Source organism: Balaenoptera borealis, assembly GCF_965194805.1.
Source record: "Balaenoptera borealis genome assembly, chromosome: 11".
Classification (NCBI taxonomy): domain Eukaryota; kingdom Metazoa; phylum Chordata; class Mammalia; order Artiodactyla; family Balaenopteridae; genus Balaenoptera; species Balaenoptera borealis.
The window spans coordinates 110,391,949-110,410,928 of record NC_138868.1 but is presented as its reverse complement, the minus strand read 5'-3'; the positions used below and the strand labels follow the sequence as shown (position 1 = coordinate 110,410,928).

The window sequence follows — 18,980 nt, the reverse complement described above, 5'->3', positions numbered from 1 at the left end:
ATAAGATTGATCCCATCAGTATATGCTTACATATTAAGTATTGTAGTGTGTAAGTATCATAATGTAAGAAGGCTGGTCCTTGTCTTATTGACAGTTTCATCTCTGGTTCACAGTAACATTGGGCTACTCAAAGTGTAGTTCCCCCCTCCCCATCAGCATGGTTACAGAGCTTGTTAGGAATGCAGAATTTTGGTTCCCACCCAGACCTAGTGAATTAATGATGTGCACAGGTAACTTGTGGGCATTTAAAAGTTTGAAAAGCCCTAGCACCCAGTAGGTATTCAGTAAATATTTACAAAATGAATAAATAAATTCCCAGTGTTTCCAATGCTAATATAAACAAACAAAAACACTCTGGAGAGCCCAGTGACCTTTCTGGACTGCTTCCAATGACACTGTTTTCAGCATACCCCACACCTTCCCTGGTTTTGTTTAAATACTTGATGTCCTCCAGGACGCTCATCCTGCATGCCTTGGTATATGTTTCCTACTTTTCTCTGGATAACATCCCTCCCCCACCTACACACGTACACACGTGCACACAACACATACACACCCTTCCTGTGTATTAATGTGACTCCACACTCCAGCTCCTGTGAGCAAGGCACCATCCCCCAGTTAGGAACAATGTGAGGATGCCGTGTATCTGGCAGCCTCCAAAGTCAATCTCATGCACTCCTGAAGACCCTCGAAGCAGCTCTGACCCCGCCCCATCCTCTGCAGAGGCTCTCCTATGTATTCTCCACCAGGACCCTATCCCTACATATTAGCTCTAGCAGAGTTATTACTCTCTCTGAATCATAAAATTTCCCCTTACGTAACTTAGGGTTCTTCTTGATGTTCTAGACTTGGCTGTATTTGTAACTCAGGAGATAACTGAGTCATTAAAGCTTCCCAGGAGAACAGCTTTGTGCAATTTAGCATACCTTAGGAATTGGTCTAAAATTTTTTAATTTTTTCTTCCCTACTCTCCTTGCTTTTAAAACATTCCTTTATTATTGGTCCTTGAATTCTCTAAAGCAAGATCGCCTTCTTCCCATTTTTTGAACTAGCATTATTAATATATTTTGATACATGTAAGGTTTTTCACTGAAATTCAATTAACTCTCAATTTACTTTAAAAAAAAAGGCAATTGACAAAACAAAAGCAAAAAAAACCAAAACTAATATCGTGGGTAAATTTAAAAATGAAATTCAAAGAAATGCATTTTGGGGTTTTACCATTCAACCCTTTTACCTTTTTCAGCATTTCTTAAGTTGACAACTTTCTGGAAGATCATTTTCTCAGGCAGGGGACAGGGGTGGGCGGAGACAAGGTGACCAGGGATTCCCAGTGGTAATACTACTTTTTAAATGTTATGTACATAAAATCATGAAACTAGGTATAAATGCCTTAACCTTATACCCTTCTATGACTCAAAAATCTAAAATTATAGATCATACACATATAAACGAATAAAATTAAAGTCTTCAGCATCAGTGGGGCAGATGATGCTTTATTCGAATTAATTTCCGAGTTGCATGGGAATATGGTGCTGACTGCTGCAAGGACTTCTCTGACTTCAGCATGTGCCCCTTGATGCCTAAGTTCTCCTCCACATGGGTTGACTGCAACTTTGGGGACCCCCACTGCTCTGGCATCACGCAGCTTTCCTTGGCAGGGACGCCTTGCTGACACTGTGAGTCTACCTCATATGTTTCTCATTAGCCTCAGACAATGAAAGAAGTACTCACTGATGCCCTTGTACTAACAGACACAAGGCCAAACACTGAAATCTAACTGTGGTCAGACCACATCCACAACATGCATACGTGATATTTGTACAGAGTATTATAAAAATGAAAACAGTGAATTAAAAAATACAGCAGAGGACCTGTGGACCTTGTGTGTGTGCTTGTGTGTGGAAATGACTCATAGACCAGGGGATAAGGGGCAGAGGGATAAATTAGGAGATTGGGACTGACATATACACACTACGATATATAAAATAAATAACTAATAAGAACCTGCTGTATAGCACAAGGAACTCTACTCAGTGCTCTATAATGGCCTATATGGGAAAAGAATCTAAAAAAAAAGAGTGGATATATATGTATGTATAACTGATTTACTTTGCTGTACACCTGACGCCAACACAACATTGTAAATCAACTATACTGCAATAAAAAATTTTTTGCAAAGACTCATAGAGAGATACACACATACATATATCTCCAAGGACATCTAATTCAGCTTATGTGGGTCCTTTTTTCCCAGCTTTATTGAGATATAATTTACATATAACATCGTGTAAGTTTAAGGTGTACAGCCTGTTGATTTGATGCATTTATTTATTGCCACATGATTACCTTTATAGAATAAGCTGTCACCTCCATCCCATCACATAATTAGTGTTTCTTTTTTGTGGTGAAAACATTTAAGATCTACTCTCGCAGCAAATTTCAAGGATATGTTACAGTATCGTTAGCTATAATCCTATGTGGGTTCTTTTTATGTCAGTTTGAAAAACATTATCTTACATCTTTTTTTAAAAATTATTTATTTATTTATTTATGGCTGCGTTGGGTCTTTGTTGCTGTGCGCGGGCTTTCTCTAGTTGCGGCAAGCGGGGGCTGCTCTTCATTGCGGTGCACGGGCTTCTCATTGCAGTGGCTTCTCTTGTTGCAGAGCACGGGCTCTAGGCACGCGGGCTTCAGTAGTTGTGGCTTGCGGGCTCTAGAGCGCAGGCTCAGTAGTTGTGGCACATGGGCTTCATTGCTCCGCGGCATGTGGGATCTTCCCGGACCAGGGCTCGAACACCTGTCCCCTGCTTTGGCAGGTGGATTCTTAACCACTGCACCACCAGGGAAGTCCCAACATCTTTTAATCATTATAAGTATGTGCCTATCACCTACTAGCTGCCAGGTGGACCGTGGGAAGTGCTGGTGATACAAAGTGAAGACCACTGAGACGGTTATTTACAGCCTACCAAATAAGTACGTATATGATTAAATCCAGTGTTGTAAATTCTGTGAAGAAGACCATCACATTACAAAGAGGTATAGACCGATGTGCCTGTATTAGTGATTCAACTCTATCTGCCACTGTGTACTCTTCACGAAGGCAGAGGGGCATGCGATATAATTTAGGTATTATCCCAATACCAAGGCATTTTCTAGTTAACTTCAGTTTCTCAAAATGCCAATTGTCAGTTCTTTGAACACAGAATCTATAAAGTTATCCGTAAAGGAGACACACCATTTGTTAGGCTGGTTTCCAAGACTTGTTCTCCAGCTCTCCAGATTATCTAAATGTTCCTCTAGCTATCTGTGCATGTAAGTGAGATTTATTTTTAATCTGTGTATGTGACATTTATTTTTAATGCAGACTTGATTTTCAGACACGCGTCATATTGCATTCAGATTTAAGATGACAGAAACATCAGCATCTAGCAAGCAAGCGCAGTGGGGCATTCCTGAGTACTCTCTCTCCGTCAAGGGTGCTCCCAGTCCCCATGGCAGTCTCCGTTCCTTGCCCTGCTTTCATTTTCATCAGTTACCATTTTCCGAAAATAATATACCTATTGACTTAAGTGCTTTTATTGTAGCTTCAAAGGGCATGACCTTTGTCTGCCTCTTTCAGGCATCTCAGCTCCTGCAATGTCACCTGGTACACAGTAGACACTCATTAAATACTGTTGTGTGAATCGTGGCACTTTTTAGTTTTGTATTTTCAGAGGCAAAATATAAAAATGAGAACAAAATAACGACCACAAACAAAAACAAGAAAGCTGGCCAGTTTCACTTTTCAGGAAGGCTTTGTTATCTTGATTGAATTCCTGCGTGTCTTTTGTCTTGTTTCTTTAAGGCAGTGGTTCTCAAAGGGCAGTCCCCAGACCAGCCGCTCGGACCTCACCTGGAAACTGGTTAGGAAGGCAGATCGCTCAGCCCACCTCCAGCTCACTGAATGGAAGGTCTTGGGAGGTGGGCTGAGTGATCTGTGTTCTAAAAATGTCTCTAGGTTATTTTGATGCACAGCAAAGTTTGAAAACCACTGCTTTAAGGCATGCGTTTCCCCTAACTGTGAAACCAATCCGGGCACCTTAATCCCACGTTGCATATTCAGCGGAGCTGGACGTGATGCTTTGCAAGCAAGACCCCTTTCCTCCACCGTCTTTCAGAAGTTCCTTTGCTCTTTCTGATCCTTACCTCCACGCCTCTCCTCACACACAGCTAGAGGCGGTTTACGGATGTGAAAAAATCACTTCCAAATATCCTTCCTGTTCCCCAAAGCTGTTTTATCGCTTATGAGAAGATTAAATAAGTACCATAACTTTGAGGGGAACTCTGGCTGGCCTAATAACTTGGGTTCTCAAACCACAAGCACTTTTTTTTATTATTATTATTAAGAAGAAGCCCTGAAGTACAGGGACCCCAGTGCCAGGCTGCACAGGTTTGAATCTCCTGCCTAATGGTGTTAACACAAGTTCGTGTGCCCAACACACAGTGAGGCGAAACAAACTGAAACTTCGGAGTTTGGAGCAGAGAAAAGTTTATTATCAGCTTGTGCACAACTCTCTTACTGTCTGACGGTGAGGCAGCAGGGTAGTGCCACAGGGGTTAACGTTATCAGTCCTTAGGCAACAGGAGGCCTGGGGCTCTGTGCTCAAGGCTGTCAAGTAGTTAACGTCTTTCATTTGTTGGAGGGGGGTAGGTTTACATCTGCAAAACAACTCAGGAAATGTGCATCAAACACCATTATCTAGGTACTTCAGAGAGGAGCAAAGCAGAGGATCTGGGGGCAGGCCTGCCTGCCCACCCAGCCTGTGACAGGAAGGCCTCATGGGGTCCTGCTCGGTTACAGTGGTGCCAGCCTTGCACGTCAGGAGTCCTCAACCTCTCTGTTCCTCGTTGTACAATGTGGACAGTAATAGAGCATCTCTCAAAGGGTAGCTATGGGATCGAGTGATTTAATATATGGAAAGTTCTTAAACTGTGCTGGGCACAGAACACTCACTGTGTAATTGTAGACGTTCCAGTAGAGGTGCCATGAGTTCTATCGTATTTGGGCCAGTAGGCCGGGTTAGCTTGGAATGTAAGAATTTTAAGTACCTGAAAGGGTTTTCAAGAAATTGGAAAGCTGTCATTAATATTTCTTAACTTTCCTCTTGGCTCCCCCTTATTTAACCTCAAGAACCCTCCTTCGTGGGCTTCTGGCTAAAGAGGGTCCAAGACGTGGCCACAGCCAGCAGGGCAGGAGCGGGGTAGGAACACTACTTACGCGCAACGTTAGGTCCTTTTCTGAGCTCTTCTTCCTGCGGTTCAGAGGGCGGTGAAAGGGCCCCATCGTGATGGAGGAAAGCGAGAAGCACTGAAAGGACGCATTCTTCTGAGGCACAGAAGCCTTAAGAGGCAGACAACTGTCCTCAACCGACAGAATCCTTCTGCTAAGTGTCTTTGTCATCCGTTAGGTTCTAGGGCTGTGCAGACTCAGCGAAGCGGCTCTGCCCCATTAGAGACATGGACTTACTTCCCTCTATGTGTTTTCCATGCCCACTAATGAGGCCCCAGCTTGAGAGCAGGTGAATTGGACCTTAGTCATCCATCCAGGGTACGTCCATCGCGGGGTACGCGAGGCTTTCCGAGGGCTGTGTGGCAGGGCACTGAGAGTGTGTGCTGCCCAGAGGGTAGATTTGGACTGCCCTGCCTCAACGTCAGCCCCTACCAGACCCTGCGGCAATCTGAACCGGCGCGATTCACCCTCAACCTGCAGTTGTAGGTCATACACAAGGAAATGTATCTAAAGAAGTACATTTTCAAGATCTAAAATGTCCTAAGATGGATCCGCCCGAGAAAGACCTGTGTTTGAGTTGTAGTTCTGGCTCTCCTTTCTGACTGCTCCCACTTTAATTGTCTGCGAGAGAACGTTCCTTTACTTTCATTCTTACCTCCACCGCTATTATCAATCTGTCATCAAACAGAGTATCAGTCTTGAGGGAGAGTCCCACCAAAGTAAAGCAGAGAAGTCCTGAAGGAAATGGCACAGTTTTTCATCAGTAATGAATTCATGGCAAAACTGGTACCTTCTCTATCTTGGAATTAGAATCCAGAGAGATAGAGATGTTTTCTGACAGAGGGCAGGGTGATTTGGTATATTAAAATAAACAGTATTTCAATTTTCCCCATCTTTCTCAGCATATTGGGTTAAACAAAGTGCTTCTAAGTGACAGAATAACACATCTTTAATAGTCATTTGATAAGGCCTAGTAAAATGTTAGCAATATACTGTCCAGATACTGAGAAATTGAATGAATTTAATACTGGGTTACAAAGCCCTTTGCAAGTCAGGTATTTTCCAATTCATTGCTTTAAAAGAAATTGAAGGAGGAATTAATTGAATTGTCAGCTGTGAGATCATTAAAATAATTTTTGAAGCTATATTACTATGTGGTTTCTGGCATATATCTTGGAAGAGGTTCAAAGAATTGAGTGACATTGCTATACAAGGTTTTCATTTCTATCGCCTTGCTTATGTGAACTTGGTGTTTTTTCAAAGCAAAATAGGAATAGAATTGATCCTGAGTTCTCATTCTAGTATAATGATATTTATCGATGGTATAATAAACAGAAAAGCCTCATCTATCCCATTGAGAGCTTTATTTCCAGTAAAAGTTTACTTCTTATGTTTAATTATTATTTAACCACATGTATGATATATTTATGGTGTTTTATCAATATTATCCTTGTAATGATAACTCATTCTATAAGAAAATATTATTCAGAGCTTTATGGTCACAGAACATGAAAGAAATTTAAATTTCAATCTCTATACTTTATATATATTGTTGCAAATAAATATGATAGCTGATCAATAAAAGATTTTCAAGCATAAAATATGCTTGAAATATTATATCAGGATAAAATCCTGCAGATAAAATCCTGCAGAGGATATATAATAGATACGCAAGTTCAAGTTTAGAAAAGGAGCAATGTATATTTTATGACTGTTACAAAAAGAGCTTGTTCATGAATTTTGAAAGTAGACAATCATGAGTATCAAATTGCTATGGTATTTAAATTCGTATAGAGATATATGTAAAGGAACATTATGACATTTTAATTTTAAAATGTGAATAATCTCCACAGACCAAATATGCATCCTTTGCAACTATTACCTAAACTTTAAAAATATTATGTCAACTTAAAATGTGCAAAGGGTTACGTAATTGACCAAAATAAAAGCAAGCATATTGTCTGCACTGTCACCTGGGTGTGTGTGGTTCCAGGGTCTGGGAGACAACACCCTTCACTCTGTCTGGTTTACCACCTACTTCCAGTCTGGCCACACTGTACAGTAGGAATTTAACCTTTAGGAGTCATTCAAACAGGGATTAGATCTTCATGGAAATACAGCTGTTATTAAGAAAGTTGGCACGTTAATTCTTACCAGTGATTTGCAACTGAGAGTGAATGAATGCATTTATCATATTTTTTTTCCTAAGAAATGCTTTTGAAAGTGGGGAGCAGAGAGGGTCCATTAGGGCTTTAGTCCTCATAAGGGAAATGGGCAGTTGCTGTAGAAGGAACAAAAATGCACAGAAAGTGAACTAGGGCCCCAAGGATGTGGAGGAGACAACGTGACCTTAGTTTTTCTTTTTTTTTTTTAATTAATTTATTCCTTATTGAAGTGAAGTTGATTTACAATGTTGTTTTAGTTTCAGGCGTACAGCAAAATGATTCAGTTATACATACATATATATTTTTTTCAGATTCTTTTCCCTTATAGGTTACTACAAAATACTGAGTATAGTTCCCTGTGCTATACAGTAGGTCCTTGTTGTTTATATATTTTATATATAACAGCATGTATATGTTACACGCAAATTCCTAATTTATCCCCCCCCTTCCCCCTTTGGTAACCATAAGTTTGTTTTCTGTGAGTCTGTTTCTGTTTTGTAAATAAGTTCATTTGTTATCATTTTTTAGATTCCACATATAAGTGGTATCTTATGATATTTGCCTTTCTCTGTCTGGCTTACTTCACTTAGTATTGGGTTGGCCAAAAAGTTCATTCGGTTTTAAGTAAAAATAAAAGATGTATTTTTCATTTTCACCAAGAATTTTAGTGAACAATGTAAATTCACTAACCGAATGAACTTTTTGGCCAATCCAATATGATAATCTCTAGGTCCATCCATGTTGCTGCAAATGGCATTATATCATTCTTTTTTATGGCTGAGTAATATTCCGTTTTATATATATATATATATATATATGCCACATCTTCTTTATCCATTCATCTGTCAGTGGACATTTAGGTTGCTTCCATGTCCTGGCTATTGTAAACAGTGCTGCAGTGAACATTGGGGTGCATGTATCTTTTCAAATTAGTGTTTTTTTCTCTGGATATATGCTCAGGAGTGGGATTGCTAGGTCATATGGTAACTCTTATTTTTAGTTTTTTAAGGAACCTGCATACTGTTTTCCATAGTGGCTACACCAGTTTACATTTCCACCAACACTGTGGAAGGGTTCCCTTTTCTCCACACCCTCTCCAGCATTTATTATTTGTAGACTTTTTGATGACTTCAGTTTTTCTTTATGCCAAATAGGCATCTATGAAGGTGGGAAGGAGTCATTGAATGATACCTGAATACAGGGACCATTAGGTAAATGCAGCTGGGTCCCCAAAACTCACCTCACTGATCTTAGACGTATCTGGAAACAATTACAGAATTAGATCTATAAGTACAGGTATGTAGGGATGCCTGTGGCCAAGTTAAAATAAAAGCTTTGTAAGAATATTAGAGTATGATTCTGTTTTAGGTAAAAACAAATCAACACAAGCTTTCCATATGTGAATATATGTCTGTGAGGAGTAAGGTGAGGAAGACATAACAGGCTGTCACTGAAATAGCGACATCCAGGCAGGGAGTTGGGTGGAGAGAAAGATTAGCTCGGCCTTTAGGCATCTTTGTATTGTATTCGTTTACATGTTTATACATGTTTATTCTACTTTTGTGGTTGTAAAAAATAACAAAGAACATATAGAAAAGTCTCTTCCTTTCTCCACCTAATGATCACCCCACCCCTACCTCGAGGCTGCCCGCACCTGCTGAATGACAGGTGGACATGTGCAGAGCAGACCCCTCTGATGGGAAGCTAGTTTTATTTTTATTCCTCCTCCCCATCAGGGAGAGGGCCTCGCTAGACTGGGCGCTCACCCCTTTCAGTGGCAGCTGTCATTTCGGTGCTCCAGTATCCTTCTGTTCCCTAGACCATTCGGGCTATGTCAGGCTGTTCACTTTGCCAAGGGAAACACATGTGTCTCCCCATGGCTAGTGTCCTTGGTGCTCCCACCTCCTGAGCCCTGGTCCAGGTCAAGATGGGATCAGCCTGGTGAGGTGTGGCCATGTTTATTCCCTGTCTCCTTACCTGAAGGTGTGGCTTCACGCTCCCGGTCCTCAGGAGGCACTGCTCATACCCTCTCTGGTGGGGCATCTAGGGGAAGCAGGTGTGATTTCACCTTTTCATTTGCCGAGATACTGAAACTCAGGTTCTGACTAGAGCGCTGAGCAGTGGGTAGACACACCTGGGCCCCTTTAACCATGCCCTTCATTGAACAACTCCGATTTCTCAAGGATTTCCTTTTCTCAGTTTTCCACCCACACATTCTAAGTTCCTGGGACACATTTGCAAATTTTCTTCCTGACCAGCAGGCACATTTATTTCTGCATTAAACCTGATAACCTGCAGGTCATACACACCGACAAGCAAAATTCCATTTGCTTGTAGCCTCCATTCATAGCCTCTGACTGCTGGGAAGAGTAGGTTAGGGTATGTGGGGTAGTGGTCGGCTCCGTACCTTGGTGACAACCAGGTGACATCTACTACATTGCTCTCAGTGGGTGTGGGTAGGGAGGAGAGTGTGAGGTGGAGGAGCTCTGCTTGGCCACTGTCTCCTTCCCTCTCCTGAAATCTTAAGAGGTAGCCACGACTGCCTCAAAGACTGTTGGCATTGTACCATGACTTTTAAGACTCTGTGTTATAAATTGCAGTTGGAGGGCTTTGGGCAGCTTAGGGGTACAGGAGATGATGAACACGAGGGAGGTCTGGAGGTAAATATGTCCAATTTTTGACTTAACAACAAGTTAAGCATTTGCTGTGTGGATTATCTGTGACCTACTTGAAATACTGATGCACTCTCTCTCCCCTCTGGCCCCCTCTCCCTTCTCCCACAAGGTGGTAACTGTGCTCGAGAAATATAAACTAATTTTCATAGAAGCCTAAGGGAAAAAATAAGATGGAAAGCAACTATACAGCAAAGATATTCACATAATATGTCCCTGAATCAAATAGGAATGATTTTGTAGCATCGGTTCTTCAGGAGGATTCAGGCCACTGTTGCCCTCTATTTAGGAAGTTTTATCAATAATTCATTCCCTTTAGTCCTGGGCTATGTTATTTCATTTACCCCTTGAATGACAACAGCTGTGTTTATAACAGAATCTCTGAACACTTTCTCCCTCCTTCCCCTCCCCTCTTCCCACTCCTTCCCTCCCCCTCTCTTCCCCCTCCCCTCCCCTCCCCTCCCCTCACTCACAGGTGTACCATAGATGACCGGGTCACCCGGGTGGCCTGGCTGAACCGTAGCACCATCCTCTACGCCGGGAACGACAAGTGGTCCATAGACCCTCGTGTGATCATCCTGGTTAACACGCCAACCCAGTACAGCATCATGATCCAGAACGTGGACGTGTACGACGAGGGCCCGTACACCTGCTCCGTGCAGACGGACAACCACCCCAAGACCTCCCGGGTGCACCTCATCGTGCAAGGTAGGCGGCCTGGCCAGGGGGCTCGCGTTCCCCTCCGTGACGCGGGGGAAGCACGATCTCAGCTTGTCCTTCTACTCCTGTAGAAAGACACGAAAGGCCGTTTCCTCTGTAGAATCCAGAGACTGAGTGTCTGTCCTGGATTCCTTCCACCTGCTGGGGTCTTGACTAAGTGCTGAGTATCTCTACAGAGTTTCTCCATTTTATCTCTGGTCCTTCTGTTCTCATTAATAGGTGGTTTGGCATGTTTGAGCTGGTTGAGCTTTCTGGAGTTGGGAAAAGATATATTAGAAATATATATTATGTTATGCTATATTATATTATGTTATATTATATTATACTATGTTATATTATATATATATTAGTTACTTAGCACTCTGGCGTTGGGACAAGATATATTAGGAAATGGATACGGTATTACTCTCTGCGCCTTTTATTGTTCAGAGGCTTATTTCATGATAAAAGGTTAATAATATTGATGTGACATCCTGTGACCTATGACTGCTCTTGCATAGCTGGTGGCTGTGTGTGTACCAGAAGGCGTTCTGAGTGCTGTTTGGCATTGCTGCTGAGTCTGTGTACACCCTTTTAGCCCCACGATGGAGTTGAGGTCAAGAGGGATATTAGTCAAAATGTTATCTCCAGCTCTATGTTGGAAATAAATCTATGTAATTAAAAGGGGGGAATCCCTAACATTCTCTCCCATTCTCCCTTAAAAATCTGAATTAGTATAACCCAGGCATAGTAGTTAAGAGTTTTTCATTTGAATTTTACTTTGTAGGAGAAAAATGGGGTTGAAGAAATGTCAGAATCTCAGATATCAACTATTAAGTGTTAAGAATTAAAAACTCATGCAGAGAGCAGTCAAGAGAATCGGGGAACCGTCTTAAAACAAGGCAGCTCTACAGGTGACCTTATGTCGAACTGCCCCCTACCGACGCCCCCATCACGACGTAAAGCAGCTTCTGTCAGGTGTCCACTCGCGGTAGCAATGAGGTGCTGAGCAGACTAGCTCCCACCCCCCTCTGACCTATCCTTCCTCCACCAAAGGAGAGGTTTGGGTGGACCTTTCTCAGTGTCCCCTGTGCTGATGTCTCGTGGCCATGCCTTGAGCTCAGAAAGAGGCCCTGTGTGTGACTTAGTGTCAGTAACTGCCTTTTATCAGATCCCATCTGCAGTTGATCCAATGGGTTTTATTTTTTTTCAGTTTCTGAAATGTGTATGGCATTCGTGCTTAGCTAATATGGATTCCCTCATCCCTGCGTTTCTAAAAAGTATAATTTTGCTCATTTCGGATGGTTTCATGGGAAGTTTGAGTAGGGGTTAGAGTCTTTTCATGCTTTGGTCACGTGTGCAAATCAAGGTGGCCATTCTTTTCTTTTGTCTGGAACGGCTCTTTGCTAGCAGAGCATCTGGGGCTTTGGCTCTGCACACCGTGGTAATGGCCTGAGCTGGGCCAGAGGTCTGTCTGCTGCAGCCCCGGCTCCCGGCAGGCCCTGGTGCTGCCATAGTGCTGAAGCATTGCCTCCGTTCAGCCTCTAAGCCCTTCTCTCACCCACACGCTCCCAGACTCCCACATCTGCCTGCTACACGAGGACACCCGTGCTCTGCTGTGTCCGTTCTCCATCCATGTCCCACTAGGGGTATGGCTTGGGGATGATCTGCTTGGGAGCTACAAGACGGCCTGCCATCGGGAGATAAAGACAAGTGTCACGGCTGATGCTTCTCCTCAGAGGCTGGTGGAGGCCCTCGCTGAGATGGGTCGTCTGAGATGAGCGGGGATGTCTGCAGAAAACAAGGGAGCTCAGGCTCTCACCACCCGCCTGCCACCTGGGCTTGGCTCCAGAGGAGAAGAAATTCTCGGCATGGGAAGTGACGCCTCCGTGGCGCCTCCGTGGCCTTGACAACAACGTTATCTTCAAATACAGGAAATTCGTCACTGAAAGAAAAAAAGAACTGTCAGGCACTGTACAGAAACAGACTCAAGCAGAACAAGGCTATCACTTTTCAGGGAAGAAGACAGACTGTATACGCATGTCAGAGCCAATACAGGCCATAAAGGGCTTGTGGCACAGAGCTTCAGGGATAATGTTCTTCGTAAGAAGCTTGGAGTAATTCCCGTGGCTGAACGTGAAAGCCAGTGGGGTCTCAGAGCTTTGGGTCAGAAAGACTCTGGGAAGAGGCAAGAAGCAGGGCAGTGGAGTCCTTCATTCCAGAGGTGACGTCCTCAAGTCTCCACGCTTTAGGCCAAGCAACTTCTGTAGCTCCAGGCAATCCAATGCAAAGATCAGGAGGGCAGAGGAGGAAGGGGAGCACCTCCTCTTGGAAATCTTAGCAGACTGGGCTTTACTTTTTTTTTTTTTTTTTTTAATAATGAAGCTGCTTTTCTTTCTTTTTTTTTTTTTAATTTAGGGAAGGCTCTTTTATTTATTTATTTATTTTTATATTTATTTTTGGCTGTGTTGGGTCTTCGTTTCTGTGCGAGGGCTTTCTCTAGTTGTGGCGAGCGGGGGCCACTCTTCATTGCGGTGCGCGGGCCTTTCACTATCGCGGCCTCTCCCGTTGCGGAGCACAGGCTCCAGACGCGCAGGCTCAGTAGTTGTGGCTCACGGGCCTAGTTGCTCCGCGGCATGTGGGATCTTCCCAGACCAGGGCTCGAACCCATGTCCCCTGCACTGGCAGGCAGATTCTCAACCACTGCGCCACCAGGGAAGCCCTGGGCTTTACATTTACTGAGAGGCTAAAAGAAGGAGCTCAGGGAGCTGTTCTTCCTTTGGGAATCAGTTGAGTTTCCAGTGGGTAGAAGCCGAGACCCCGCGGCTCAATTAGAAAAAAGCCCAGAAGTCTCCTCTTTCCCAGCAGCTATCGGCTTTTGTCCATTCTATAGATTAATTTTTCAGGCTTAGTGTTAGTTCAGGTTAAAGATAATGAAAGTTTCCTAATCCTCTTAAAGAAGATTTATCTGACCGAGTAGAAAGCTTTTGGAATACAATAAGGCATATATAAAACTGAGGTCTAATCTTGCCTTTAATTTCAAACTGCTGATGGGTATTGATTTTGCAATGAGAAAAACTGAAAAATTTCCAAGCTGCAACTTGTCTATCTGCATATGTGTGTGTGTGTATATGTATATATATATGGTATTTATTTATCTTCTGTCCATTTGAGAATGTTACAATCTCATCACCTCTGCCAGACAAGTGTCATTAGCAGAAGGGCAATCCCACGGGGTCTAGGCTTCGTTGCTCCCTCCTCCTGCAAAGTGAGTAACTGAGAGCTGCTCTAACGCTACCTCCCAGCCTGTCCTTTCCTGGTTTATAAGGTGGCCTTTCCACGCATCTGATGAGATTAGTTTCCTAGTCCTTCTCTTTAAGGGAAGAAGCTGCTTTCGTTAAAATAGCATCACTGGTCCCCAAGGTACATCTTGGCCACTGAAGGGATAACTTTAAGGTGCCACGTGATGGCGAGGCTGTGACTTTGTCCCTGGTGCGTGACGGCGAGGCTGTGACTTTGTCCCGGGTGCGTGACGGTGAGGCTGTGACTTTGTCCCTGGTGTGTGACCATGAGGCTGTGACTGTGTCCCGAGGTGTTAAGGAAATCCAGAACAAGGGGCTCAGATTAGTCAGGGCAGGAAAACCAATCTGGCAGCCCTGTGTGGGAGGGGGTGCCATAAAGGAGCTGGAGGCATGGGATGGGCAAGAGGTCATGCCCATCACTCAGAAGGTGTGAGGACAGCAGATTGTGAGTCTCCCTGTAGGAATGGAGAAGCTTCCTTCAACAGGTATCATCCAAGGAAAATTGAGAGGATTCATCCCAATATCTTGAAACAGGAAGAATTAAAAGGATATCACCTCCCTTTTTGAGTTTGGGGAAATGTTAGATGTTCCCACCAGTGACTGCAGAGTTAGGGTCCTGAGCCGCTGGGAGAGGAAAGCGTTAGGCTTGTGAGCTTTAGGGATAAAGAAAACACAGACATTACACAGGTGTTATAGAAGTAAGAAACAGGTGTAACTCAAGACAAGAAGGGGTTTGTTTGAGATTTAGCATGAATGTACTAGCATGAGAGGAGGTAAGTTTTGTGAGATTAACTCTTCCTACTCGAGAGCAACAGGAGCCCCGGCACACAGCACACTGTCTGAGGGGTCCTAGGCATTCAGCAAATGTTTGTAAAATGAACACAGGACAGATGGATACAGCAAATGAAATGGCATAAGAAGGCAGTGATCATAAAGTCCCTTCAGGCAGATAGGGGCAGGGGATTTGTCAGGCTGTCCAGATGACTTGGAGTGGCCAGTAATTGGGAAAAGGTCCTTAGAGGGATGAGGTCTTCCATGTGACAAGCCAAGAGATACGTTCTAACAGCGATCGCATGACTTCCGTGTGTTTATTTAGTACTTTACAGCACTGGTCACAGGCTTTGGCTCATGTGACCCTCACAACAAGCCCTGGGAGGCTTCGGGGCAGTGACTGTTATCTCCATTTTGCATGAGATCACTGCAGCTCACAGAGGTTAAGAGACTGGCCAGGGTGCCCTGTGAGTCAGCAGCTGTGCTGGGTCTGTACCCCAGCCGTGCGACCCCACGCTCAGTGTGCCTCCAGCACAGGCCACCCCCCCCACCACTGCCAACCACGTCCAAGGTGATTCCTCTAATCTAGATCCCTGGGAATTTGCCAGTTATCCTTTCTTTTTTCCCTCTTTTTCCTGCTACTGATGTTTCATTGTCCTAGCAGAAATTGTGGACAAAACTCAAGAAAGAAAATGAGCAGTGGGGGAGCAGGAGTGGGATGCCAGAGCCCCAAAAGATGATGTGGAGAGGCTGAGGGAGAGGCAAAGAAGAAGATAATTGACTTACCAGTAGCTCATCCCTCCAGGGATACGCATTCTAAATGTTACCTCTTTCCCCTATGTAAGTACTGAAACTGCTGGCCCCTTTGAGAATCCAGAATCTAATCGTCACTCTGATTGTCGTGAACCCTTCAGCATTCTGGAATGTGTGGATATCGCCGTGTCACAGTCGTTGTCACTGTCAGGGAGCGATAGACAGGAAGATCTGGCATCCTTTCTCCTTGGCTGTTGGTATCTCTATCTGCTCTCTTGGTTAGTCCAAAAATCTGTTTACTGCCAGACACTTCCTTTCACGGAGCAAACTACTCTTGCTAAGCCCAATTTTAGGCAAAGGGCTAGAAAGGATGAATGATGTGAACAAGCCTACGCAATTTCTGTGTCTTCAAAGACTTTGGGGCTTTGAGCCCGGAGTCAGTTCAGGTGAGACTACTTGGTACCCAAGGTTTAGTTTAGCAGGTGGAGAAGTCTGATTCTCTACCCAGTCCAGCCCTAGGTTTCGCTGAGTGTCAGCCAACCTCTGCACTGGCCACATTGAGTGTAAACTGATCTCAGTTGATCCTCACAACATCCCTGAAAGGTTTACGCCATAGTCACATCTTACAAATAAGAAAACTGAAGCTCAGAAAGAGTAAAAACTTGCCCAAAGATGATAGAGCCACTAAAAGCTTTAAATTCCCTTCACTAGGCTTGTCTCTAGGTAAGAGCTATCAAAACACACAACAGTTAAAGCCCTCTGCATTCATGATCTCTTCTGATTATTCTTCATTGAAGCCCTGAGAGACAGAACAGAAAATCACCACATTCCAAGAAAAGAACCTGAGATTCAGAGAGCTGACATGATTTGTCCAAGTTTTACACTGGCTAGCAAGTGGTGAAGCACCCCTTAACACCAGGAGTTTTATTTTTACTTGAATAGTTAATTTACAATGTTGTGTTAGCTTCAGGTGTATAGCTAAGTGATTCAGTTATACATATATATTTTTTTCCCTTACAGGTTATTACAAAATATTGAGTTCCCTGTGCTATACAATAGGTCCTTATTGGTTATCTGTTTTATGGATAGTAGTGTGTATATGTTCATCCCAAACCCCTAATTTATTCCCCCCTTTCCCCTTTGGTAACCATAAGTTTGTTTTCTGTGTCTGTGAGTCTATTTTTGTTTGTTTATAAGTTCATTTGTATCATTCTTTTAAGATTCCACATATAAATGATACCATATGATATTTGTCTTTCTCTGTGTCTGGCTTACTTCACTTAGTATGATAATCTCTAGGTCCATCCATGTTGCTGCAAATGGCATTATTTTATTCTTTTTTATGGCTAATATTCCATTGTATGTATGTACCACATCTTCTTTAACCATTCATCTGTTGATAGACATTTAGGTTGCTTCCATGTCTTGGTGATTGTCAGTAGTGCTGCAATGAAGGGGTTTTAATTCTAGACCCAGTGTTGGGTTCACAGGCCAGATTGCTAACTCATAGCTAAGTAAAAGGGCAGGTGGATGTTACTATCTGTGAAAATAATATAGAGGTTCTGAGGTGCTGCTGAGAAGGGTGGTTCCTGAGAAGATCATTGCGGAGTAGAGGGGGTCTGGCTAAGGCTGGTTGGGGTGGATGGGGGCCGGGCACCTGGTGGAGCTTCCCAGCAGGTAAGGGAGGCACACCTGCCCACGGGTCACACTTTTGCAAGGACCTACCTATTTCTTTTTTTTTTTAAATAAATTTATTTATTTTATTTACTTGTTTTTGGCTGCGTTGGGTCTTCGTTGCTACGTGCAGGCTTTCTCTAGTTGCGGCGAGCGAGGGCTACTCTTGGTTGCGGTGTGCGGGCTTCTCATTGCGGTGGCTTCTCGTTGTGGAGCACAGGCTCTAGGCACGTGGGCTTCAGTAATTGTGGTGCGCGGGCTCCGTAGTTGTGGCTCGCGGGCTCTAGAGCACAGGCTCAGTAGTTGTGGCGCACTGACTTAGTTGCTCCGCGGCATGTGGGATCTTTCCGGACCAGGGTCGAACCTGTGTCCCCTGCATTGGCAGGCGGATTCCCAACCACTGCGCCACCAGGGAAGCCCCGGACCTACCTACTTCTAACCCTTCCTTTGTTACTCACCTCTTTTTCTCTGCTATTTTCCCCTCTTTTCCCAAATATTCTTTAAATAATTATTTAAATTAACATGCGTAATTGTGGGCCTAAAGAAAAGCAGGCAGTCAACCTGAAATTAATTTATTCGGTCTCTATTTTAAATTATAGTCACACTTGCTCTTCACAGAGGCAGGGTGGGAATGTGGAAAAGAACAAGACTGGGAATCAAAAAGCTCCCTCCCCAGCCTGAGCTCTGCTCCTCACATCCAGACCTGTGTCTCTGGGATGTTCCCTTCCGGGCTTCTTATTCTGGGTGAAGAATACAATTGAATGTAGTTGATTTCCTTCAGGTACATACATGCACACCTTAATCTTAATCCTGTGTGTGTGTGTATGTGTGTTTATTAACAGATATATATGAAAGACATCCTTTCCTGCCTCACGTGATATTTGTAAACTCCACAACCCACATCCGATGGTGTATATATAATACTAAGATTCCTAATTTCAGGGTTGGGTAAACTAAGAAAGCAATTACAACTTAGAAGGAATCAGGATTGAAGTCGGTGCCCTCAGAATGCCCTCTGTACCCAGCCGGGGAAGGCACTTCACGAGTCGTCCTTCACAAGAAGGGTGTCCCCCTGCAGGCCCCCTCTAGCCCGGCCTCGGGGTTGGAATGAGACCCACACTCATCTTCACACTCTCCGTGCAGCTGTCCTGTCCCTTCCCTCAGATTGTGTTACTCAGACATTGTCTGAATTTGACATGTCCCGTAGCTGAAATCGAATTAGTATTCACCTCTCCCCAGTCCCCTAGGTTATCATGTCTTTCATGGCACCATGTGTAGTTAGTTGCTGACAACACCGTACGAAACACATTTTGTAGAAAGACTATTTCTCCTTTTATCAAGCCTCTACTCCCATTCTTGTGAGGAGAGACATGGGGCTTTGTTCTGCTCTGCTTAGAAACTAAAGTTATAACATCACACAGACACACACACACAGCTTTTGCAGTTTTCTTAACTACTTCTTTTGTGGCCCCTGGAATTCCATCCTTCTCTCCATTAAATATGCAGGTCCATCCTCCCTCTAGTAAGGGGCTGGAGGATATCTGCTCAATTCCTCCTTTAACACTTATAAACTTTTAGTTATAGGAATAGGAAGAGTTACGGTGTTCCCAGCTGAATGAGATCAAAGCAAAATCTGATGGACTCATAGTCAGAGCTGGAGATGGTTCGACCC

At 43.7% G+C, this 18,980-nt stretch overlaps 1 protein-coding gene across 7 annotated transcripts in view; it reads left to right on the top strand.

The window, feature by feature from the left end:
• OPCML (opioid binding protein/cell adhesion molecule like) overlaps nt 1–18,980 on the top strand; it is a 1,243,265-nt gene that overhangs the window by 1,004,308 nt on the left and 219,977 nt on the right. For all 7 annotated transcript variants that reach the window (XM_082341076.1, XM_082341075.1, XM_082341080.1 and 4 more), the window contains one exon: nt 10,585–10,817. In XM_082341076.1, the coding sequence (XP_082197202.1) occupies nt 10,585–10,817 (233 nt within the window). The remainder of the gene's footprint in view (nt 1–10,584; nt 10,818–18,980) is intronic.